Below are 27225 nucleotides of genomic sequence, written 5' to 3'. Positions count from 1 at the left end.
ACTGCACAAACATACCAGATCAATATATACCAGCACTGCACAAACATAACAGATCAATATATACCAGCACTGCACAAACATAACAGATCAATATATACCAGCACTGCACAAACATGACAGATCAAGATATAACAGCACTGCACAAACATAACAGATCAATATACACCAGCACTGCACAAACATACCAGACCAATATATACCAGCACTGCACAAACATAACAGATCAATATATACCAGCACTGCACAAACATAACAGATCAATATATACCAGCACTGCACAAACATGACAGATCAAGATATACCAGCACTGCACAAACATAACAGATCAATATATACCAGCACTGCACAAACATAACAGATCAATATATACCAGCACTGCACAAACGTAACAGATCAATATATACCAGCACTGCACAAACATACCAGATCAATATATACCAGCACTGCACAAACATACCAGATCAATATATACCAGCACTGCACAAACGTAACAGATCAATATATACCAGCACTGCACAAACATAACAGATCAATATATACCAGCACTGCACAAACATACCAGATCAATATATACCAGCACTGCACAAACATACCAGATTAATATATACCAGCACTGCACAAACGTAACAGATCAATATATACCAGCACTGCACAAAGATAACAGATCAATATATACCAGCACTGCACAAACATACCAGATCAATATATACCAGCACTGCACAAACATACCAGATCAATATATACCAGCACTGCACAAACATACCAGATCAATATATACCAGCAATGCACAAACGTAACAGATCAATATATACCAGCACTGCACAAACATAACAGATCAATATATACCAGCACTGCACAAACATAACAGATCAATATATACCAGCACTGCACAAACATAACAGATCAATATATACCAGCACTGCACAAACATAACAGATCAATATATACCAGCACTGCACAAACATAGTACCTAATATATACCAGCACTGCACAAACATAGTACATAATATATACCAGCACTGCACAAACAGCACATGGAAATACAGTATGTACCAATGCCCAGTGCAATACAGGGCATATGTTTAAAAAAAAAAGAAAAACTCTGACAAGAGTGGTGACTGGAACACATTAGAATATAAAAAGTAATTTAAAGAGTAACCGTAATTTCTAATTTTTATTTCGTAAATCAATAATACACGTGAAAATACATAAATTAGTAATATATCTTATCAGAAGAATCTGCTTCTTTCTCTGCCAAAATTAATCAGTCATTGATCAGACAACTGTGGTTTTGGCAGCAAACTAGGGGTGTATTATTGTAGCCCTTATGGGGCATTTCTGGATAAGATACTTAAAGGGGTATTCCCATCTCCAATTCCCTATCCCAATATGTAGTAAGTGTGATGATAATAATATTAGCAAATTCCTCCAATTAGCAATGTAATATAGTTTTTCTGATTCGCTATGTTTCCTTCCTCATGTTCAGTCATTGCAGGACCTTAGGTATCCATGGTTACGACCACTAGCAACTAGCTAACTAACTGCCACTATATCAGTCGACGGAACCATGGATACCTAAGGTCCTGCAATGCCTGCACATAAGGAAAGAGACATAGCAAATCAGAAGAACTATACTACATTTCTAATTGGAGGCATTTGCTAATATTATTATTATTACACCTACTACATATTGGGATAGGATCTTGGAGATGGGTGACCCTTTTAAAGGTGCACCTGTAGTATTTAGGAGAGCAACTGTGGATGTTGCAATTAAGAGGGAATCTAGATGATTGCACGTATGTAGCATATGCAGGTGTACACCTAAGGGAGCATCTGTTTTTGGAAGCCTGTGGCACTTAAGATGGCATCTATGGGAAAATTGTGTATACGTCACTTTTAAAAGATAAGACCCCTTTTGGGGCATGGCCATTGGGGTCTCTGTTGACTTAAAGGGGTATTATATTTTGTGGAGAGTGAACCTCACACGTATGACAAGTCTTAGCTCGGCAGTTTCCTATATATGGCCAATGCTAGCCCCCTACTACTGGCTAAAGGGGGTAGAGGGTCACTGGTGGTCCTTCTCAGCACCAGACCATACTAGCTGTCAATCATCTGTGGATAAGAGACGTATTGGGGGCATCTGCACATATACATGTAGGGGAAATCTGTAGATTGGGAATCCTTGGGTATTGCACGTTTTTGGGGGCAACTGTGGATCAGACACTTATGGGGCATCTGTGGATTAAATACTAGTTAAGGACATTTGTCGATAAGATACTGGGGGCATCTATAGATAACAAATTTTATGGGGCATTTGCGGATGAAACACTTTATGGGAACATCTATGGATAATGTACTGTAAGGGGTGTTAGATTGAAGTGGGGGGTGATGCCCAAATATGTGGCAGTTGTCATGATCCAGGCCGGGTTTTGGTCTTGTGTCTCTTTTCCCGGTCTGGTCATGTTAGGGGTTAATTTTCCCTGCCTCATTCCTGTTTCCGGTCTGCTATTTATCTGTGCAACGCTTCATTTCTTCTCATATAATAACATTTACTACGCATAATAATAGCGGTGGCGTTGCAGATTCGAACCCAACCTCGGGCAACATTTCCATGGAGTCTTTGTTCTTCCTATAATTCTTTAGATTTCCTCCAAACCTACAGAAAACGTACCGGTGCCTATATCTGGCATAGGGATTAGTCTGAATGCCTACAATTGCTTGCATTGTTCTTGGTTACTTCTATGGACTGATTAGACAGCACATGGCCTGTAGAGGGCGCCTCTCTCCTCTCTGGACAACTGTAGATATAAGGGTAACCAGTGCAAAGACTGGCACAAGGTGGAGTCACCGGTGTAGCAGCTGGTCACAAATATGATCATGGCTGCCACATTCAGGATGGATTGGAGAGGGAAGGGTTTAGTAAGTGGGAGACTAATTAGTAGAGTTGCAATAGTCCAGGTGAGAAGGAGTTAGCACAACAGTAATATATGGGGAGTAAAGGAAGGATATGACTTTTTTTTTGAAAGTGCATCCTTTTTTTTTTTAAAGTGCATTTGAACAGCAAGGTGGCTTGTTGTTGAAGGGAAATAGAGAGAGAGAAAAAAAATCTATAAATCTTCAGCATAGCGAGTGTGAGCGAGCTGAGTGTGACCTGAGCGTAAGTGTGAACGGCGGTAAGTGTGTGACTTGTGATTCAGTGACTTTGGAATCAGGGAGTTTCCAAGGGAAGAATTGCTGTCTGTTTTTTTTTTTTTTTTAATACTTTGTATTTATTTTTAACTAACGTTTGTGTGGTGCAATCCCCATTAGGAAATGTGCTCCACAATTGTTAATGCCATCCAGTGCACATCTTGCCACATGTATGCAGTCCTTGATCAGCCGGTCGAGGGTGCATACTGCTGTGCGAGATGTGAGCACGTTGTGCATTTGGAAACCCAGATACTGGATCTAAATGTGCAGCTGGCAACACTGAGATCCATAGACAATATGGAGAGGAGTCTTCTGCTCACAGAGCAGATGCTCAATGGGATAGATGAGGGGGGGGATGGTAGGATGGAGCTGCAGGACAGTGAGGCAGTTAGCTGGGTGACAGATAGAAGGCGGGGTAGAGGGAAGAGTGCCAGGGAGGCTAGTCCTGATCTGGCACACCCCAATAAGTTTGCTAAGTTGGCAGATGAGGGGGGTGCCAGTACAGGGGTAGCACTGCTGCAGCCAGGCATGTCCTCTGAAAGCCGGAGGAGTGACTGCTCCAGTAAGGAGGGAAATAGGAGAGCAGGGCAGGCCAGACAGGTGCTGGTAGTGGGGGACTCAATTATTAGGGGAACAGATAGGGCAATCTGTCACAAAGACAGGGATCGTCGGACGGTGTGCTGCCTACCTGGCGCTCAAGTCCGACACATCGCTGATCGGGTGGACAGATTACTGGGAGGGGCTGGTGAGGACCCAGCGGTCATGGTGCACATTGGCACAAATGACAAAGTTAGAGGTAGGTGGAAGGTCCTTAAAGATGATTTCAGGGAATTAGGCTGCAAGCTGAAAGCGAGGACCTCCAACGTGGTATTTTCCGAAATACTGCCTGTACCACGTGCCACGCCAGAGAGGCAACGGGAGATTAGGGAGGTTAATAAGTGGCTCAAGAATTGGTGTAGGAAGGAGGGGTTTGGGTTCCTGCAGAACTGGGCCGACTTCTCAGTTGGCTACAGGCTCTACGCTAGGGACGGGCTGCACCCACCTCAATGGGGAGGGTGCAGCTGTGCTGGGGAGAAAATGGCTAGAACGTTGGAGGAGTGTTTAAACTAAGGAATGGGGGGGAGGGTATTCATTTTATAGGAGGGGAAGATAGAGACCTGGGCACAAATAAGGAAGTTGGGGGTGGCGGTGGCATGGGGGGTGGGGTTAGAACAGTTAGTAATTTAAGAAAGAATAGAGGTACAGAGAGGAACATCAAGTGCATGTATACTAATGCCAGAAGCCTCGCCAACAAAATGGACGAATTAGAACTAATGTTGTTGGAGCATAATTATGACATGGTGGGGATATCTGAGACGTGGCTGGATGAGAGCCATGACTGGGCTGTTAACTTGCAGGGCTATAGTCTGGTCAGAAATGACTGTACAGATAAGCGAGGGGGTGGGGTGTGTCTGTATGTAAAATCGACCTTAAAACCCATCCTGCGTGATAATATAGGTGAATCTAATGAAAATGTAGAGTCCCTGTGGGTGGAGATAAGGGGAGGGGGAAAAAATAATAAATTACTGATAGGGGTTTGTTATAAATCTCCAAAAATAATGGAAGCAATGGAGAATATCCTCGTAAAGCAAATAGATGAAGCTGCGACTCAAGGAGAAGTCATTATTATGGGGGACTTCAACTACCCTGAAATAGATTGGGGAACAGAAACCTGCAGTTTCAGTAAAGGTAATCGGTTTTTGACAACTATGAGAGACAATTACCTTTCACAACTGGTTCAGGACCCAACAAGGAGGGGGGCACTGCTAGACCTAATATTAACCAACAGGCCAGACCGCATATCAAATATAAGGGTTGGGGGTCACTTGGGGAATAGTGATCACAAAATAATACGTTTTCAGGTCTCCTTTAATAAGATGTGTAGTAGAGGGGTGACAAGGACACTAAACTTCAGGAGGGCAAATTTCCAACGGATGAGAGAGGATCTTGGTGCAATTAACTGGGACGATATCCTGAGACATAAAAATACACAAAGAAAATGGGAGACATTTATTAGCATCCTGGATAGGACCTGTGCACAGTATATACCGTATGGGAATAAACATACTAGAAATAGGAGGAAACCAATATGGCTAAATAGAGCTGTTAGGGGCGCAATAAGGAACAAAAAGAAAGCATTCAGAGAATTAAAGGAAGTAGGTAGTGAGGAGGCATTAAATAAATACAGAAAATTAAATAAATTCTGTAAAAAGCAAATCAAGGCAGCAAAGATTGATACAGACAGACTCATTGCTAGAGAGAGTAAAAATAATGCCAAAATATTCTTTAACTACATAAATAGTAAGAAACTAAAAAATGATAGTGTTGGCCCCCTTAAAAATAGTCTGGGTGAAATGGTGGATGAGGATGAGGAAAAAGCCAATATGCTAAATGACTTTTTTTCATCAGTAATTACAAAAGAAAATCCCATGGCAGACAAAATGACTAGTGATAAAAATTCCCCATTAAATGTCACCTGCTTAACCCAGCAGGAAGTACGGCGGCGTCTAAAAATCACTAAAATTGACAAATCTCCGGGCCCGGATGGGATACACCCCCGAGTACTGCAGGAATTAAGTACAGTCATTGATAGACCATTATTTTTAATCTTTAAAGAGTCCATAATAACAGGGTCTGTACCACAGGACTGGCGTATAGCAAATGTGGTGACAATATTCAAAAAGGGGACAAAAACTGACCTCGGAAATTATAGGCCAGTAAGCTTAACCTCTACTGTGGGTAAAATCCTGGAGGGCATTCTAAGGGATGCTATGCTGGAGTATCTGAAGAGGAATAACCTCATGGCCCAGTATCAGCACGGGTTTACTAGGGACCGTTCATGTCAGACTAATTTGATCAGCTTCTATGAAGAGGTAAGTTCCGTACTGGACCAAGGGAACCCAGTGGATGTAGTGTATATGGACTTTTCTAAAGCTTTTGATACAGTGCCACACAAAAGGTTGTTACATAAAATGAGAATAATGGGGACAGGGGAAAATATGTGTAAGTGGGTTGAGAGCTGGCTCAGGGATAGGAAACAAAGGGTGGTTATTAATGGAGCACATTCGGACTGGGTCGCGGTTAGTAGTGGGGTACCACAGGGGTCAGTATTAGGCCCTCTTCTTTTTAACATATTTATTAATGACCTTGTAGGGGGCATTCAGAGTAGAATTTCAATATTTGCAGATGACACTAAACTCTGCAGGGTAATCAATACAGAGGAGGACAATTTTATATTACAGGATGATTTATGTAAACTAGAAGCTTGGGCTGATAAATGGCAAATGAGCTTTAATGGGGATAAATGTAAGGTCATGCACTTGGGTAGAAGTAATAAGATGTATAACTATGTGCTTAATTCTAAAACTCTGGGCAAAACCGTCAATGAAAAAGACCTGGGTGTATGGGTGGATGACAAACTCATATTCAGTGGCCAGTGTCAGGCAGCTGCTACAAAGGCAAATAAAATAATGGGATGCATTAAAAGAGGCATAGATGCTCATGAGGAGAACATAATTTTACCTCTATACAAGTCACTAGTGCGACCACACTTAGAATACTGTGCACAGTTCTGGTCTCCGGTGTATAAGAAAGACATAGCTGAACTAGAGCGGGTGCAGAGAAGAGCGACCAAGGTTATTAGAGGACTGGGGGGTCTGCAATACCAAGATAGGTTATTACACTTGGGGCTATTTAGTTTGAAAAAACGAAGACTAAGGGGTGATCTTATTTTAATGTATAAATATATGAGGGGACAGTACAAAGACCTTTCTGATGATCTTTTTAATCATAGACCTGAGACAGGGACAAGGGGGCATCCTCTACGTCTGGAGGAAAGAAGGTTTAAGCATAATAACAGACACGGATTCTTTACTGTAAGAGCAGTGAGACTATGGAACTCTCTGCCGTATGATGTTGTAATGAGTGAGTCACTACTTACATTTAAGAGGGGACTGGATACCTTTCTGGAAAAGTATAATGTTACAGGGTATATATATTAGATTCCTTGATAAGGCGTTGATCCAGGGAACTAGTCTGATTGCCGTATGTGGAGTCGGGAAGGAAATTTTTTCCCCATGGTGGAGCTTACTCATACCACATGGGTTTTTTTTGCCTTCCTCTGGATCAACATGTTAGAGCATGTTAGGTTAGGCTATGGGTTGAACTAGATGGACTTAAAGTCTTCCTTCAACCTTAATAACTATGTTAAATATAACCCTAAGTTACTACTACTGTAATACCAAGAGCGGCTCATGGGGAGGAGAAATGATGTTTCTGGGGACAACACACTTTTTTTTCTAGCTGTTGACCTATTGTGACAACCTCTACATGAAGACCCCTTGTGATTGAGGGGATGTGCTGCAGACGGACATTTTTCCTACAGTGGCTGCTACTGGAGAGATAAGGTATTACATGACCCCAATTCATGTGACTAGATATTCGGTCGTGCTTTGTCCTCCAGAACGGAGTTTCTCTTTTCAGTGGCGCCCAACTCTGACTAATCAGTAGTACCTCATAATAGACATATGGGCAGGCGTTGTCTTAAATTATCATTTCTAAATTTGCAATCTTAAGAATCACCTAATGTTACCGAGTCATGATAGCCTTTTCTGATTGGATTGGATTCTATATTTGATCTTCCTAGATTTTCGGAGAGGTCGGACTTAGTTGACCCTGCGGTGGCCCAGCGTCATAGTTGAGACCTGCCAGCACTAATCAGAATCACAGGTGGTTGTAGCCTTATACTCGGTGGGATGCCGCTCTACATCCCTGGCCGTGCCCTTCTTAACTGGCGATGGAGGGGATTTATCCTTGCGGCACGCTGCCAGCATCGGGGCCCCCATCTTCTTTCAGAGGCTGACCTTGTTTTGGTGTCTGAGCTGGATTGGGAGGGCGCTTGACATATGATGAACCTTTGACACAGATCAAGGTTAAGAATATCCTCATCCCGACTTAGCTTGTTGTGCAGGCGGTGCATGATGGGAGCTAGCTTATGCAAATCAGCAGGTGGGCTATATAAGCCTGTTACATGGGACCTCTGTGTACGCACTGGTCACACGCTGCTCCTCATCTCACTCCTCCATAATGGTGCTGGATGTGGACGACTGTGTCTTCTATACTACTAATGAAGTAAGTGAGAGGCTCTACCTGTATGTATGTATGGTGGGCGCACTGCCCCACTGAGTCACCTCCATCTACCTATTATCTATCTATTATCTACTTTCTATTATCTATCGATCTATCTATTATCTATCTATCCATCTATTATATATCTCTCTATCTATCATCTATCTATCTATTATCTATTATCTATCTATTATCTATTATCCATCTATCTATCTATCTATTATCTATCTATTTATCTATCATCTATATATTACCTATCTAAGTAAGGGGTTTTGTTGCTGTGTTTTTTCACTTATCAATTGTTTTTTATGGGTGAAAAAACGCTGCAAATACTCAAAAAAAAAAAAAGAAGTGACATGCTGCAGTTTGCAAAAACACAGCAGTTTTCCAAATCAGGCAGGAAAATGAAACCAATGTGTGTATGAGATTTCTGAAATCTCCTAGACTTTGCTGATATTGTAAAACACAGCTTAAAATTTGCATTAAAAAACGCTGCAAAAACGCCAAGTGTGAACATGGCCTAAATGTATGAGAGCAGAGTGCGTCATCTATAAAAGCTATTTACTTACTTGCCCGAGTTCTGCGCTTGTTCCTATGCATCAAGTGCGAATTGAGAGGTCAGCGTCGCGACATTTAATCTATATCTCTATGGAGACAGAGCGGGGACCTTTTTCAGGGTTTGTTAGGTCTGTCCAGACGGATATAATTGAATGAAAGGACTTTTATCAGGAGAAACTATATGATGAAGTGTGATGAGATAGATAATAGATAGATACCACTCAGATGACAATTACATGTAGCTGAGATTTTCAGAGCCTCTTTACTCCAAACTGTTTTTTCCAGGATTAGGAAAACATGGCTGTTTTTTTCCAAAAATAGCGCCTCGCCTGTTCACAGGCTATGTGTGGTATTGCAGTTCTGTCCGATTTTCTTTAATGTACTTATGTACAGGCAGAGATAAGTTTTGAATCTCAGGTGTAACTGTATGTGCTTGTCTGATTTAGAAAACCCATTTTTTTTTATAAATATAATTGTGTAATGCCTCTTTTCTCCTGCGGAGGCGCTGCACGGATATTGAACTCTTACCGCCAGGTTTCCCCAAAGATCACAGTGGATAGCTGGAAACTTTTGCGATCAGCTGATTATCAAGGGACCTTTCTAACAACCAAAGCAAATGAAGTCCTTTAAGGCTACCGGGCCCTAAGGCAAAACCTTCCACGGGGCGCCTGCCTACCATTTGTCATTTATAACACTGATGTCTTTATTTGACAGATAAATATAAAATATATTACATAATGTTACTATATACAATAACATCGGGTTGGATATTCACTCAATTGCTCCTCCTGATTTCTAAAAAAAAAAAAACTTGGGCAGTGTCTTAGGGGGTCTTGAAGTTTGGGCTGATGTCTGGTCCTGCCTTAGACATTTTTGATGCAAGGCCATGGTCAATCGTGAATATGATAATTAATTAATGAAAACTTACCTGGTATCTTCCTCAGGAGCATGACATTGAAACAGCTCATGGAATCGTCCACGTCACCATGTGTGGAACGCCAAGACAGAATCGGCCCGTCATCCTGACATACCATGACATTGGACTGAATCGTAAGCAATGGGTTTTTCTTAATTCCAGTACTTCTATATGACTTATGAATAGTTTCTACACATTTTAAACTTATATAATACGTCCAAATTTTGTAAGACTGGATGCACGAACACTTAGGGGATCCATCTTGACTTGACTAAATGCCTAGGGAACCCACTCATTGGTGACCTTGAGAAATCGTGTCCAGTCTCTAGGGATAGTTTCCTCATACTGGTAAACTAATGGCAAAATATATTCTCTTTGGTGATCCCAGTGTATAGAGTCATCATCTTAGTGACCTCATGGAGTAATATTTAAACTCAATGATCCTATGGGGTAGATGGTAAAGTTGAAAATCCCTTGTGCCCCGTAAGGATTGCACCTGCCTAGTCAACCACTGGGATAGCTTTTAATCATGTCAAGTTGAGCACAAAGATTTGCAGGACCCAGGTCCAAGCAGAGTTGTCAGTAGCCTTGGCTTCTGGATCAGATTCTTGTGAACCTTCTTCTACTTGCTGTTAGCCCTAGCTCCAACGTGATCATTGCCGGGACAACTAATTAAAAAAGTAGCTGGGGATGCCGTCAGGTAGGAGGAGGTTGGCACAGCTCTGGTCCATCCTCAGTAGCAGCTAGACCAGAGTACAGTAAATCATTTTGCTCAAGCCTAGTGTCCATCTATTTGATGGCCCCTAGGTTAGTAACATCGCCCCATTGAAGAAGGATCAATTATGTGGCAGATCCATGTGAATCCTTGGATGGTATCCACTTCTTTGAGTCATTTCAGTAGTGTTCAATTCCAAAGACACCCGAGAACATATTAGCAGGACATCCCAAGACCATTGCTGTCATAGAGTGGCCCTTTTTTCTTAGTAGGTCCTACAAGGTAGGTCATGCTTTTAGTGGTGGCACCTGAGCCGCTGTGAGGCATAATCACATTTAGGGTGTTTTCATGCTTTGTTGAGCTCAAGTACCAACAATTCTATGTGTGATGTGCCATGGTCAAAAGGCACTCTTGTTGTTTGCAATTTCATTAGGTTCACCCAAAGGTCAACAGAAAACCATGCATTGTGGCATCAATGTGCCAAAAACGTACCCAAATCAACCATATCTCAATTCTGTTGTTGGCACCAAGAAGTGTACATGCACAACAGACCAGTTTTGTTCTCCTTGTAAAGGCTTCCCACTAGTGATAGTTGTCCAACATTTTTACCTTTTTGGAATTTTTCAAAACTATACTAACGAGTAACGACTTTTCATGTTTTTTTTATTAACGTACAGATAAAACCTGCTTCAACTCCTTGTTTAACTATGAAGACATGCATGAAATCACACAGCATTTCTCCGTATGCCACGTGGACGCGCCCGGTCAGCACGAAGGAGCTGCTGCTTTCCCAGCCGGGTAAGGGCGTAATGAGATGATTGTTATTTTGTTTCTCTCCCCAGATTAGTGACTTTGGAACATAAGAGGTTAATGGACCACTAAGCCCTGTCAGGTTCAATGAGACTTATCAGAATTAAGATTTAGCAATGATTAGCGTCTTCAGGATTGCTGCTCGGGAAATCACAGATAAGTACGGCTCAGTGACGAGGAAACTCCTATTTTGGGCATCGGTTTTGGACATCAACAAACAATGAGGCCAATTACTAATTTTCGTTTTTTTTATAAATGCTACTTTATATTTGAGGGAAACTAGAAGTTCTCCTTCCATCCCAAGATAAGAACACGGCTAATGGTGGACCTACCATATAGGGTTGTCAAAAAAGTCAGTGCCTGATGGTCATTGGGTTCTCTTCTTCTCGTAGAGTGTCATTAAAAGTTGACCAAAGGAGGTCCGACCACAGAAGCTGATCGTAATCATGCTTATCAATATTTCTTAATTATTTTGAGGTCTGAGTGGTCACCTATCTTAAAAAAAAGACTGGTTAGAATTACCTTTCATTAGAGAAGTCTAAGTAGTCAGATCCATTGACCTTTTGCTGGTAGGCCCTCTCCTACAATGGTGAAGGCGGAGGAGGTCACAGATTATTTGGATGCAATCGAATGTGTTGACTACTAGCACTAGGGACATCATATTGAAGACTAAGTTCATGTGGCTGGAGGCAGTTGCACCACTGGTGGAAACCAAGAAAATAAAAATACTAATAAATGCATTTTATTTTGCTCAGGTATGTATACCCTTCAATGGACCAACTGGCTGAAATGTTACCTGGTGTTATACAGCAGCTGGGGTAAGGACTCATCTATATTCATTTTGCTATATCTCTATTTCCTCTGTATATTTTCCCTAAAGTTGAAATGAAAAAGTAAGGGCTGTCCCTGTCTTTCTAATAAGAACTCTTGCCCATCATCATTATGGGAGCCCTAAGTCTTTTATCAATGAGCTGCTGGCATGGAAAATGATATGGGTTTCCACCAATATTGGGTTAATGGGGTGGCAGTGCATGTAGGTTTGTTTTGAGATCCTGAGTGCCTTCCCTTCTAATGCTGTGCAAGCTTACTATTTCATTGGGACTCCTCAGGGGTGGAGCTAAAAGAGGTGTTACTAGTCACATGATTTGGTTTTGATACTGTAAGCTACTTTTGGGCAGGATTTTTAAATATAGGGATAGAACAACCAAGCTACCATTTTAGAAATATGTATTTTAGTCATTGAGCTCTTGGCTAGATAGCATTTCCAACATGGGCGCTGACACTTCTGTACTTTCTGCGGAATGTGATGTATCATTCTTTTTGTGCTTGTAGTTTAAAGAGTATCCTTGGGCTGGGAATTGGAGCTGGTGCCTATATCCTCACGAGATTTGCTGTAAGTATCACTCGTCGAGATGCTGTTTCAATTCAGATTTTTCGTATTTTTTTTTAAACATTTTTTATCTACCCTTTTGAGAAAGCACCCACTCCTTAGATGAAAGGGGTGTTCTAGTCTTATAAACATTAAGACCATAATATGGGCCATCTGCAGACCCTAAGTAATCCTTACCTGGATGTTATTGATATATTATTTATTTAATGGCCTTCTGCTCGATTTCGAGCCATGGTGACCTCATGGAGGACACTTTGTTGGAAGATCGATCTTGTGCAAGCCGAGATAGGTCCACCAGGGTCTTCTCCAATGTTATCTTGATTGTATCAAACCATCGGGTTCCTGGTCTTCCTCTTGACCATGTTCCTTCTTTTCTTCTGACCTGGATGTTATTGATACTGTGGAGAAAATAAATTATTGTAAGGTGTCCCTCACCAATCAGCGAGTATCTGCCTATCACTTCCTAAGAACTAAAAACCCCTTTAAGCCAACTTAACAGATTGTAAAATGATCAAGGGTTGTGCTAATCAGGTCTGCTACATGTCACATGAAACATCTATATCTGTGCCCAAGTCTAATCCAAGTTTTTATTTTCTCCGCGGGATATAAAGTTTTCATTAAGATCCATTAAAGGGATTAAAAGGACTTCCGTAATTCACAACAAACCAGCTTGGAAATGTGCGTGAGCTCCAGCTGCAGCGACTCCGCCATGTGAAGCGCAGCTTGTGGAAAGTTACTGGATTACTGATCTGCATAAACAATTCTCTCTGTTCCAGCTGAACCACCCCACCATGGTGGAAGGCCTGGTGCTCATTAATATTAACCCCTGTGCCGAGGGCTGGATGGACTGGGCAGCCACCAAGGTAAATTGGAACCACGCGTTTTGGGCTCTCTCAAATTTAATTCGATAAGTCGCCTCTCGTAATGATTGCGTTTGCTTTGTCTTTATGGTCATGACTCTAGGTGACTATAATGTCTGATCTGGCCTCTTTATCCACTGGGGGAAGCTCGAAAAGTTCACTAATTTCTCATCAGGTGCCCATTTACATGAAAGAGGAGCAAACTAATATATTGACCCTTCTACTCTTCCAGATTAAGAACTCCAGATTTTATCAGCACTCAGGGTGGTCCCAAATGGACCTCCCAGGACTCCTGATAATAATAATCACAATTAATAGGGAAAAGTGGTTGTCCACATGTCAAGGAGGAGAAACTTAGTATGGTGGGTCTTCTCTTCAACATCATCAGGGCGCCCCTGTCTATGACATGTCCACACAGAACCAATTATTTGGAAACAGTTAGGGATGTCCTGGACGAAAAAAGGGCCTGGAAATCATAGAACCATAGAATGTTAGAGTTTGAAGGAACCTCGAGGGCCGTCATGTCCAACCCCCTGCTCAATGCAAATTTGCAGCACCTTGCTCAATGAAATGGGATTTTCTGGGTAGCATTGGGGGCATCCCAAGTCATGGCAGCAGTAATGCTAAACCATCCATTAACTGGTCACATGCGTACTGATAAATATTGTATCCTAATGGGGGCAAATGGCCAGTGAAGGATCCACTGGGCACAATTACCAGAAACATCCTTTTTTTCTAGAAGTTGTTATAACTTTTTTATTTATTGCTTCACAGCTCTCTGGCCTTACTCATGGATTGCCCGATATGGTGATTTCACATTTATTTTCCAAGGTGAGTTTACGTTAGTCAAAAATTTAATGGGGTTTTACCAAAGATATATAAATCAGTACTAGTCACAGTCTGGAATTTTTTTATATACATTATATATTGACATTCCTTTTTTTTTTTAAATAATTGTTTGCTGACAGTGTTACAGACTGGGCAATTGTGTGATCGGGACTTATTTTCAGGCTTTAGGTGTAAACAAGAAAGTTTCCAGAGTCATGCCTGTCAATATCTAGCCTGCATATTTAAACAGGACCTGCCACCAGGTCAAAGTTGTCCTGTTTTTGCTGTCATTTTAATCCCACTGCTTATCTGAGTAATTCCATGTTTTGTTTTCTTCAAATCTGCTATATAGTTCCAGATATATGGGTCTTTATATTTAGTGCTGATTTTTATGGTCTTTACAAGAGGACGGGGTTCGCAGGATCCTCAGGGGCGTGTCTTAGGGCTGCTTTGTATAATTACCCTGTTAATACCACCCCTTTGGTAGAGACCATAAAAATTAGCTCTAAATAAAAAGACCCAAAACTCTAGAACCGTATGGCGGATTTAAAAAAAAAAAAAAAACAAATACCAGAATACTTAGGGAAGCAGTGAGAATGTAATAAAAGCAAAAACTGCCACTTCTGACCAGGTGACAGGTCCTATTTAAGCCCTGTCCCAAGGGCCACCATAAGTGTTCCACTCCCTCAAAAATTCAGGATTGCCCTCAAAATGACTCAATTTGTTTTTCTATGACATCCCCAATACATGGAACTGCTTACACATTTTGCATTAGGGCCCTGGAGCGCCATGTTAGGTTATTAGGATGCAGTCATGTCGTAGCGCTTTCTTGGGCCCCGCATTCGAAGACAAACAGTAGTATAAATAAAGCACATGATTAACGGGAGACTGAGCCAGATACTGTTTTGTGGCTCAGTCATTTCGGGAAATTGTAAGGTCATCCCGATACAAATCTTTTCCCTATAAAAAAAAAATCCCTTGATGTGATGGTATAACATTAGTGAGTTGTGTAACATGCGGAGACACACACTTATCTACATTGCAGGCCGCCGCATCCTGTCTCTGTCCCTGTTTTTTTTCCTCGGGTGAAGCAGCTTGTTTGCTGACCTAGTTTCAGAAATTCATAACTGCAGCAGAGTCCGGGGCCTATTCAGCATCTAATCATTTGAGCTTAACTCTTTTTTTTTTTTTTCCTTGCGTATCTAGGATGAAATCCACAATAACCACGAACTAGTGCACACCTACCGAAAGCACATTCTAAACGACATCAACCAGAATAATCTCGCTCTGTTTGTCAAGTCATACAACAGGTAACAGTGGAGACAGATACTGTGCTGGAATATAATGTGAAAAAAAACCTAAAGTAATACTGTCTCTATAAATAACATTATAGCTAGTGTAACACTGCACCTATGTACACTCACCGGCCACTTTATTAGGTACACCATGCTAGTAACGGGTTGGACCCCCTTTTGCCTTCAGAACTGCCTCAATTCTTCATGGCATAGATTCAACAAGGTGCTGGAAGCATTCCTCAGAGATTTTGGTCCATATTGACATGATGGCATCACACAGTTGCCGCAGATTTGTCGGCTGCACATCCCAAAGATGCTCCATACAAGGCAGGATGGATCCATGCTTTCATGTTGTTTACGCCAAATTCTGACCCTACCATCCGAATGTCGCAGCAGAAATCGAGACTCATCAGACCAAGCAACGTTTTTCCAATCTTCTACTGTCCAATTTCGATGAGCTTGTACAAATTGTAGCCTCAGTTTCCTGTTCTTAGCTGAAAGGAGTGGTACCCGGTGTGGTCTTCTGCTGCTGTAGCCCATCTGCCTCAAAGTTCGACGCACTGTGCGTTCAGAGATGCTCTTAGGCCTACCTTGGTTGTAACGGGTGGCGATTTGAGTCACTGTTGTCTTTCTATCAGCTCGAACCAGTCTGCCCATTCTCCTCTGACCTCTGGCATCAACAAGGCATTTCCGCCCACAGAACTGCCGCTCACTGGATTTTTTTTCTTTTTCGGACCATTCTCTGTAAACCCTAGAGATGGTTGTGCGTGAAAATCCCAGTAGATCCCAGTTTCTGAAATACTCAGACCAGCCCTTCTGGCACCAACAACCATGCCACGTTCAAAGGCACTCAAATCACCTTTCTTCCCCATACTGATGCTCGGTTTGAACTGCAGGAGATTGTCTTGACCATGTCTACATGCCTAAATGCACTGAGTTGCCGCCATGTGATTGGCTGATTAGAAATTAAGTGTTAACAAGAAGTTGGACAGGTGTACCTAATAAAGTGGCCGGTGAGTGTACAAGTATATAACTACAATAATACTGCTCCTATGTATAAGAATATAACTACTATAATACTGCCGCTATGTACAAGAATATAACTACTATAATACTACCCCTATGTACAAGAATATAACTACTATAATACTGCCCCTATGTTCAAGAATATAACTACTATAATACTGCCCTTATGTACAAGAATATAACTACTATAATACTGCCCCTATGTACAAGAATATAACTACTATAATACTGCCCCTATGTTCAAGAATATAACTACTATAATACTGCCCTTATGTACAAGAATATAACTACTATAATACTGCCCCTATGTACAAGAATATAACTACTATAATACTGCTCCTATGTACAAGAATATAACTACTATAATACTGCCCCCTATGTACAAGAATATAACTACTATAATACTGCTCCTATGTACAAGAATATAACTACTATAATACTGCTCCTATGTACAAGAATATAACTACTATAATACTGCTCCTATGTACAAGAATATAACTACTATAATACTGCTCCTATGTACAAGAATATAACTACTATAATACTGCTCCTATGTACAGGAATATAACTACTATAATACTGCTCCTATGTACAAAAATATAACTACTATAATACTGCCCCTATGTACAAGAATATAACTACTATAATACTGCTCCTATGTACAAGAATATAACTACTATAATACTGCCCCTATGTACAAGAATATAACTACTATAATACTGCTCCTATGTACAAGAATATAACTACTATAATACTGCTCCTATGTACAAGAATATAACTACTATAATACTGCCCCCTATGTACAAGAATATAACTACTATAATACTGCCCCTATGTACAAGAATATAACTACTATAATACTGCCCCTATGTACAAGAATATAACTACTATAATACTGCTCCTGTGTACAAGAATATAACTACTATAATACTGCCCCTATGTACAAGAATATAACTACTATAATACTGCCCCTATGTACAAGACTCTAACTACTATAATACTGCCCCTATGTACAAGAATATAACTACTATAATACTGCTCCTATGTACAAGAATATAACTACTATAATACTGCTCCTATGTACAAGAATATAACTACTATAATACTGCCCCTATGTACAAGAATATAACTACTATAATACTGACCCTATGTACAAGAATATAACTACGGTAATATATTACTGTATTTATGTACACAAAAATGCATTTGTGAGTAGATATTTGTGGCCTGCACAAAAAGAACTACGAAATAAAGCACTGACATCCCTTTAAAAGATAATCCCAATAGTGAGGTCTTTTTTTTTTGCTTTCCACAGTCGAAGAGACCTAGAGATTGAACGTCCAGTGCCTGGATCAAACTCAGTAACATTAAAGTAAGTTAATGAATCCGTATGAATTGTAACCGAATAATCAGAGTGTTTTCCTTAAATGTAAAAATCAGTATTCTTCACGTCTGTTAGTGATGAGCGACTTTGCTCATTACTCGAGGTTTCCGAGTATGCTCGGGTCTCACCAAGTATTGCCGATGCTCAGATCCCTGCCCTGCATGTTGCGTTGTGGAGCGCCCCCACACCGCCGCAGGGCCGAGGGGATACCCGGAGCCGGGCCTCTAGTTCTCAGTCTCGGGGTTGTCACGGTGGCTAGACCCGGTCCGTGGCCCTGTCCGTCAGTGGGGGACGTCCGGTGTAATAGGTGGTAGTAATGATAGCGGTGGAGCGGTGCAGTTGTGGGGTGTAAGTCGCGGTAAATAACGAGGACACCAGGTTGCAGTCTCTTTACCTCTTTACTGGAGATCTCTGAGTCCTCAGTCCAGAACACGGTTCACCAGGCTACGCAAGTCCGGCCGGTCCAATGGCACCTCCAGAGCCCTCCTCTCAGGTGGAAATCTGTGCCTTCCTTCTAGCGCTATGTGTTGTAGTCCTTCCCTGCTGTGCTCACGGAAAGTGACCCCACAACGGTTGTGTCTGTTTCTTAAGTTCCCTCACAACTCGATTTGATGTTCCTCTGTAATCCACCCCTTCCCTGTATTCAGGTTGGAATGGCACCCGTTTGTCAGGTAGGCCTGGAGTTCTTCCGGGACCCTAGAGTCGCCCCTCTCCCGCAATTGCCCCCCAAGACTTCATAGGTGATATGTGGTAGACAGCCCGCCTGAGACCGACTGTCCTGCCGCTGTTTGGAGTATGGCTTGAAGCTGTATTCTAATCCACTCCCTCGGCGTTCCGGCCACCGGTATTGCGCCTCAGCAGGGTGCTGCCTCTTTCAACAAAACCCCTGCTGGTATTCTCCTTCTGCTTGATCTCGTTTCTCACTCAGCACAATCTGTCTCGCTTCTAGTCCTTTCCTTGAGTCCCGCCGCTTCCAGGAGCCTGCGCGGACCCGTTACGTTCTTTCAATGCCAAGCCTCTGCCAGGATCCCACCCCTGGCAGAGACCCTACAGTCTCTCCCTTCACAACACCCCCTGCCACAGGGTGTTGCTCCGTTCAATCCCGTCAGCGTTCTCTTCTAACTTCCTGCCTGACCCCCAGTTTACCCACTATGGTGGGGAGTGGCCTAATGAATAGCACCCTTAGCTCCCCCCGGAGGCCCAGCTGTGAAACATATTGGTGTCTGTGATACCTGATTGGAGGAACTCCTTCGGTGCCATCGAACGTACCATGGCTCCCCTTAGCGGCGAAGCCACAGTACTGCAACGACCAGAACTCTGGGGCGCTGCACTCCCCCCTGGTTAAACACAGTACTCCGGGACTGGGAAGAAAAACAACAATACAGATTAGTAAACAGACATACAATTTTGTTGAGTGCAAAACAATAAGTATACTTGAACAGGCTTCCCTTTATGGGAGGTGAGGACACTTTTAACGTTACAAACATGGTCAACATTATAAATTACAGGCTATGCATAACTCCTGTTACCCAACCGGGTACTCTACTTAGTGCAAATTCTGGAACAATAAATTAACATTGCCTTTAGGAAACATACACTCTTAGTTTACCAAAGGCCTTCCTATAATCACATTACAGGGTAAGGTAACTTCACATTCTCCTACTTTGAACCTGCAGGACCGCCTGTCCCTATGGCACCAGACCTACTGCCTCTCCTTTCTTTTACAGGACCGCCCTGTTCATCCAGGGCCTACTGCCTTTCTCTACTATACATGGTATAGACATAACATTCCTTTCGTTTAAAGAACTCTGAGCCAGCTCTACTCGGCTCCTTTAAGGACTCACTCTCTAACCCCTACGGGTTCACTCTCTGTCCTTAGTAACAAAGTAACTTTCAATGGGGACGCGGGGTTTACCTTCTATCCTCACCTTCATTATTACTTTGCTTACTTTCAACTATGCAGACCTCTATCTCTACCCCTACGGGCTCTCTGCATCTTTTCTTTCTGCAAACATTATTTAGACATTTCAACAAATTCAACACATATAACTTAGCATGTAAAACAGTTACATTTCTTTTCAAGGCATCATTATGGCATTACTGTTCTGCAACAGTATCTCTCTCAAGTTCAGTTTCTCACATCCCCTTTAAGAGGGGACCAAGTCTTTCTAAGGTAGCTCGTCTTCTCAGCCTACCGGCCCATGCAAAGGTTCCGGCATGGTATCTTCGCAAAGTGTCTTTAACTAGAACCGGTAGGAAAGGTATCTTCACAAAGTGTCTTTAGCTCAAACAAATAGGGCAAATATCTTCGCAAAGTGTCTTTGGCTAAAACCAGTAGGGAGCACCTTTAAGAAGGTGCAAACTATTTACAAGGGAAGTTCGAATCATGCACAGTCCATGATTTCTGCAGTTTGTATAACTTTTGTGCAACAACTTCAGAAAAGGAAAACAAACAAAGAGGATCCCGGGTCAACAGAGGGATCCATTAACCCTGGGCGGGTTTAGCAGCAACTTAAAGGAATAAAAGACAAACAGTAACTATTTACATTTTCATAAAGTGACTCTTCTTTCAGAAGTTTCCATGAGGCGCCACCTGGCGGGCGGACCCCTGCAATTCAGGTTTCAGGTCCACTCCCGCTGCCAGATACACCCCATGGGTTCGGGTCTGTTGCACGACCAGGTCGTGCGCGGCGATCAAGGTCTGTGTTCCCACTTCTCTCTGTGCTGGCACATCCGGAACATCGGTCACTCGAAGGGGCACCTCTTTAGGCACGACAGTGGTGGCGGCGATCGGGTGGCAGATCGCAAGTTCTGTGGTCAGGCAGGTGGGGCCGACCAGGGTGGTTACAGATCGGTCACACGGCGGCACTTTGGCCACAGGGGCTGGTTTCTCTTTCTTGTAGACGTTCAGAGCGAACCACCCCTTTTCCCCAAGGTGCCGGGTGTAGGTAACACTGTCTCCCGGATAGAGGTCTCGATCGGGGTGACCCTCTCTAAGGTGTGACTCGACATCCCGTCGGTTAACAAAGACCTCTGCGTATAGCCCCGGTTCTTTAATGAAGCCCCAGCCTCCTTGGAGTTTAAAGACGGTGATGATGCCCTGCCTGCGCGGGGCCTGGTGAGTGGTGGGGTCCTTACGGGCCCGGTCCTTGACCGCCAAATCTTTTTGATGATAGGCCTCCCGTTTAGCCTGATGTGTTTTCTCTGCCTCTCGCCACCGCTGTTCTAGCTGGATCTGGTATTCCTCCCAGCTTAGGGCCTGCACCATTTCTCCCTTCTGAGTCTCCACCCCGGGGAACCCCATGAGATTGGATCCAGGGTTCACCCAGCGGCACACCGTGCGCTCCGCGCTGACCTCACACGGCAAGGGAGTAGGGGTGATTGGGGCTCGCATACGGTGTTCCATGCCCGTGGCTTCCTCCCATGGTAACAGGCGCTGAAGTCTATGGGTCCCCGGGAGAGGTGGTGCTGCTACGGGACCCACTAACACACCCTCTGCTAGTGGGGTAGGATCGGCGGACTCACCCACTGGTACGATTCCACTTTCCGCGACAGGTCCCGCTGGTTCTTCCGATGTCCGGGAATCCACTGCCGGTCCCACCTGATGCGGGGCCTGGACTCTTACATGCAGTTGGAGGAGCTGGTTATATAAATCCTCCATCTCGGCTCTCAGGAATTTGGTGTTATCCACGGAGGACAAGCTGCTGGGCTCAGCCGGGTAGTCAGGGGAGATTTCCACTTCAACCCCGCTGTCGGGTTCGGAGCTGCTGGCCATAGCGTCCTCCACGTGGGTCGCTTCCTGGTCTTTTTCCCGCTCTCTCCTGCGTGAGCAGTTTCGTTTTCTCTGCCTCCGCCCCCCATTAAGGATTAGGAGGCGGATCTCTGCTGCTGACGGACACGTCCTCACTGCACAGAAATATTTAGACTGGGCGGCCATTATTCTTCGCGCTCTCCAGCTCGTCTACGCCCACTCCACGCCCCTCTTCTCTTCCTGCGCTTTCCTCAGCGCTGCAATGGCGGCGGATTTTGGCGGCAAATGGCACAACACAGTCTTACAATAAAGTACAGTCCAAGCACAGTAAATCACAGTCTCTAGGCACACATGACCTGATTCTTCAGGCTTAAGTAGATCCTGTTCGTGACGCCAAGTTTGGAGCGCCCCCACACCGCCGCAGGGCCGAGGGGATACCCGGAGCCGGGCCTCTAGTTCTCAGTCTCGGGGTTGTCACGGTGGCTAGACCCGGTCCGTGGCCCTGTCCGTCAGTGGGGGACGTCCGGTGTAATAGGTGGTAGTAATGATAGCGGTGGAGCGGTGCAGTTGTGGGGTGTAAGTCGCGGTAAATAACGAGGACACCAGGTTGCAGTCTCTTTACCTCTTTACTGGAGATCTCTGAGTCCTCAGTCCAGAACACGGTTCACCAGGCTACGCAAGTCCGGCCGGTCCAATGGCACCTCCAGAGTTCTCCTCTCAGGTGGAAATCTGTGCCTTCCTTCTAGCGCTATGTGTTGTAGTCCTTCCCTGCTGTGCTTACGGAAAGTAACCCCACAACGGTTGTGTCTGTTTCTTAAGTTCCCTCACAACTCGATTTGATGTTCCTCTGTAATCCACCCCTTCCCTGTATTCAGGTTGGAATGGCACCCGTTTGTCAGGTAGGCCTGGAGTTCTTCCGGGACCCTAGAGTCGCCCCTCTCCCGCAATTGCCCCCCAAGACTTCATAGGTGATATGTGGTAGACAGCCCGCCTGAGACCGACTGTCCTGCCGCTGTTTGGAGTATGGCTTGAAGCTGTATTCTAATCCACTCCCTCGGCGTTCCGGCCACCGGTATTGCGCCTCAGCAGGGTGCTGCCTCTTTCAACAAAACCCCTGCTGGTATTCTCCTTCTGCTTGATCTCGTTTCTCACTCAGCACAATCTGTCTCGCTTCTAGTCCTTTCCTTGAGTCCCGCCGCTTCCAGGAGCCTGCGCGGACCCGTTACGTTCTTTCAATGCCAAGCCTCTGCCAGGATCCCACCCCTGGCAGAGACCCTACAGTCTCTCCCTTCACAACACCCCCTGCCACAGGGTGTTGCTCCGTTCAATCCCGTCAGCGTTCTCTTCTAACTTCCTGCCTGACCCCCAGTTTACCCACTATGGTGGGGAGTGGCCTAATGAATAGCACCCTTAGCTCCCCCCGGAGGCCCAGCTGTGAAACATATTGGTGTCTGTGATACCTGATTGGAGGAACTCCTTCGGTGCCATCGAACGTACCATGGCTCCCCTTAGCGGCGAAGCCACAGTACTGCAACGACCAGAACTCTGGGGCGCTGCACGTTGCTTAAAGAAAGGTGCAGGGATTGCCTGTCATACACGGTTAACTGTAGCCATGTTTATTGGTTGTATTACAGCCACGATACATGCGGGGCAGGGATCCGAGCATCAGCTATACTTAGTTGAGACCCGAGTATGCTCAGAAACCTCGAGTAATGAGCATACTCGCTCATCACCAATGTCTATGTCTTTCAAAAGTTCTCCGTAGAATCTAAATATTTGCTCTTACTACTCTACTAATGTCGCCCATTATGGGACCTTATTGTTAGACACAACTTTAGGCCTCACTTCCATATGAACAGGCCCCAATCAAACATTGAAAACTTTTTTAAACAAAGTCCGACTTGATTGCAACTTTTATGTAAAATGACAAGAAATGTTATCCCTCAAAGATATAGATCAAGGGTCTATGGGACTTGATGTATTGAAATGCGATGGTAAAAATAATCCAATTTGTATCAATTTATTGCTACAGCTAAAAGCTGTCAAAGATGTCACAATAAGCCCCGCCCCTAAGGAGTTAACAGTTATGCCTTTTGTTACAAATTGCCTGTGTGGGGGCTTCCTTAGGCTTTTCATGTTTAACGTTGCCCCAATTCATATCATATGTATGGAGAAAGGAGGAGAGGAAGGTTCCAGATCCCCAGGGCTAGCATATGATGGGATAGTTTAGAACCCAACCTGTCCACCTGTGATTCCCCAACATCAGATACCTGGGGAGCCATAGGATGTTCTTTTAATGTTAACCCAAATTTCACTATATACCTAGAGGGTCCAGGTCATAACACCATTATTAGGCTCCTCAGTCGGGAGGGGCCCTACAGGGCAAGAAGGGGACAACTTTCAGATAACTTGGAAGACTCCTTAATCTAAACTTGCCTCACCCTGTGTTCCAGGTGTCCTGCTTTGCTGGTTGTTGGTGATAGTTCTCCTGCCGTGGACGCTGTGGTAAGTTGTAGGCTCATACCTTATGAATTTCTGCTTTTATCATCCATAGACTTGACAGTTATATAGGGATGTGTGTTTAGACTGTATTGTATAATTACTCTGGAAGCACTGCCAGGGTCAACCCAGGTGTCTGGGGCCCACGGGAGGAATTGACCCTAGGGGCCCACTCTACAGCTATATGCATATACCTGTTAGCCGTTATCCCTGTAAGTGAGCATCGGCAGTAAAACACAGGAGGCTCCTGCACATCTACTGTGCGCCACTATAACTGTGATGTAAAATGATGGCAGTTTACATTAAAGGTTCTTTGTGGAAAAAAGTTATCACCGATCCACAGATTAGATAGGTGATAACTTATTGACTGGTGGAATTCGACCTTTGGAAACTGCATCAATCGGAAGAACTTTTATCCTCATTTTAAAATGCAGCGGCAGGTGGGATGTCTGACCTCAGCTCCATTCATCCTCTTTGGGGCCTTCCTGGAAAAGCCAAGTATATATAGTGTATAGTGTATAGGTAATACAGTGATCACTAGTGCCATTACACACAAGAGCTCTGTATATAGTGTATAGGTAATACAGTGATCACTAGTGTCATTATACACAGGAGCTCTGTATATAGTGTCAGTGTACAGGTAATACACAAATCACCAGTGACATTATACGTAGGAACTTTGTATATAGTGTCTGTGTACAGCTAATACAGGGATCACCAGTGACATTATGCACAGGAGCTCTGTATATAGTGTATAGTATACAGCTAATACATTGATCACCAGTGTCATTATACACAGAAGCTCTGTATATAGTGTCAGTGTACAGGTAATACAGTGATCACCAGTGACATTATACACATGAGCTATGTATATAGTGTACAGGTAATACATGGATCACCAGTGACATTATACACAAGAGCCCTGTATATAGTGTCGATGTACAGGTAAACCAGTGATCATCAGTGACATTATACACAGGAGATCTGTATATAGCGTCAGTGTATAGTGTACTTGTACATGTAACATATTGACTTACCAGTCACACCTCTAGGTGAAGTCCTTCATCTTTGCTTTTCTTCTTCATCTGTCACAGCCCACATCACTTTTCCAGCTGGGGCTCTGTAGAAATTAACACAGTTATCAATAGCTGTTCACTTCTATAGCACATTCCCCACTTTTTCCCCAATTTCTACACTATGGCAGATGAAGAATAAAAGCGACATAGCACCGCCATGCACAGTAACAGGACCCCCCTTTTGTTCCCCCATGGAAGACAGCATCCTCAAAAGTAAATTATATTTCAGCAGTAATAATGTCCCCTAACAGGCCCCTACAGTAATTATGTCCCTACTTGCGACCATAAATAATGTATGTTCCTCATTCTGGCCCCCATACAGTAATTGTCACTCATTCTGACCCCCTTAATTTAATAATTAGTGTTGAGCATTCCGATACCGCAAGTATCGGGTATCGGCCGATACTTGCGGTATCGGAATTCCGATACCGAGATCCGTTACTTTTGTGGTATCGGGAATCGGTATTGAAACAACATTAATGTGTAAAATAAAGAATTAAAATAAAAAATATTGATATACTCACCTGTCCGGAGGCCCCTGGACACCACCGCTGGTAACCGGCAGCCTTCTTTGCTTAAAATGAGCGCGTTTATGGCCTTCCATGACGTCACGGCTTCTGATTGGTCGCGTGCCGCTCATGTGACCGCCACGCGACCAATCACAAGCCGTGACGTAATTCTCAGGTCCTAAATTCCTAATTCTAGGAATTTAGGACCTGAGAATTACGTCACGGCTTGTGATTGGTCGCATGGCGGTCACATGAGCGGCACGCGACCAATCACAAGCCGTGACGTCATGGAAGGCCATAAACGCGCTCATTTTAAGCAAAGAAGGCTGCCGGTTACCAGCGGTGATGTCCAGGGGCCTCCGGACAGGTGAGTATATAAATATTTTTTATTTTAATTCTTTATTTTACACATTAATATGGATCCCAGGGCCTGAAGGAGAGTTTCCTCTCCTTCAGACCCTGGGAACCATCAGGGATACCTTCCAATACTTGAGTCCCATTGACTTGTATTGGTATCGGGTATCGGTATCGGATCAGATCCGATACTTTGCCGGTATCGGCCGATACTTACCGATACTTTCAAGTATCGGACGGTATCGCTCAACACTATTAATAATATCTCCAATCCCACGCCCCTTAATTGAATAATAAATAGAAGAACCTGGCACTCAACTTAATGCTTTGTGAGAGGTTTTATTTTGTAGTACCAACAAAACGTTTCGGTCCCTAAATTCGAGACCTTCATCGGTTACGTACTTCTGGACTTATTGGATAGAGCCCAAAGGGGATTAGGCTGTGTCTGTGTGCTCCTGGCCCAGATGCGGAATCCATCGCTCGTCTGAGATGAGCGGTGGATTCCGCATCTGGGCCAGGAGCACACTCTAAGCATGCAGCTACAAGCGCATTGACTTTTACGGCTTTAAAACCCAGGTTACTGCCCTGCACACAGACACAGCCTAATCCCCTTTGGGCGCTATCCAATAAGCCCACAAGTACGTAACTGATGAAGGTCCCGAATTTAGGGACCGAAATGTTTTGTTGGTACTACAAAATAAAACCTCTCACAAAGCATTAAGTTGAGTGCCAGGTTCTTCTATTTATTATCTCATGGTGTGGGAACCTACCTGAGCACCACTATTAGTAGTGCGCACATATTTATCTCCACCTTCATTGAATAATGTCTCCATCCTGGGCCTCTATGTATCCCCCCCCCCATCCTGGGCCTCTATGAATCCTCCCATCCTGGGCATCTA

At 43.7% G+C, this 27225-nt stretch overlaps 1 protein-coding gene across 1 annotated transcript in view; it reads left to right on the top strand.

Annotated features, from left to right (window-relative positions):
- NDRG1 (N-myc downstream regulated 1) overlaps nt 1–27225 on the top strand; it is a 70207-nt gene that overhangs the window by 35727 nt on the left and 7255 nt on the right. The window contains exons 4-12 of the mRNA XM_077271264.1: nt 9858–9963; nt 11222–11342; nt 12110–12172; nt 12687–12747; nt 13521–13607; nt 14379–14435; nt 15639–15742; nt 18069–18125; nt 24342–24393. Of these exons, the coding sequence (XP_077127379.1) occupies nt 9858–9963; nt 11222–11342; nt 12110–12172; nt 12687–12747; nt 13521–13607; nt 14379–14435; nt 15639–15742; nt 18069–18125; nt 24342–24393 (708 nt within the window). The remainder of the gene's footprint in view (nt 1–9857; nt 9964–11221; nt 11343–12109; nt 12173–12686; nt 12748–13520; nt 13608–14378; nt 14436–15638; nt 15743–18068; nt 18126–24341; nt 24394–27225) is intronic.

Source organism: Ranitomeya variabilis, chromosome 6 (assembly GCF_051348905.1).
Source record: "Ranitomeya variabilis isolate aRanVar5 chromosome 6, aRanVar5.hap1, whole genome shotgun sequence".
Classification (NCBI taxonomy): Eukaryota; Metazoa; Chordata; class Amphibia; order Anura; family Dendrobatidae; genus Ranitomeya; species Ranitomeya variabilis.
Note: the sequence above shows the minus strand (reverse complement) of the source record. Positions and strands in the feature narration are given on the sequence as shown.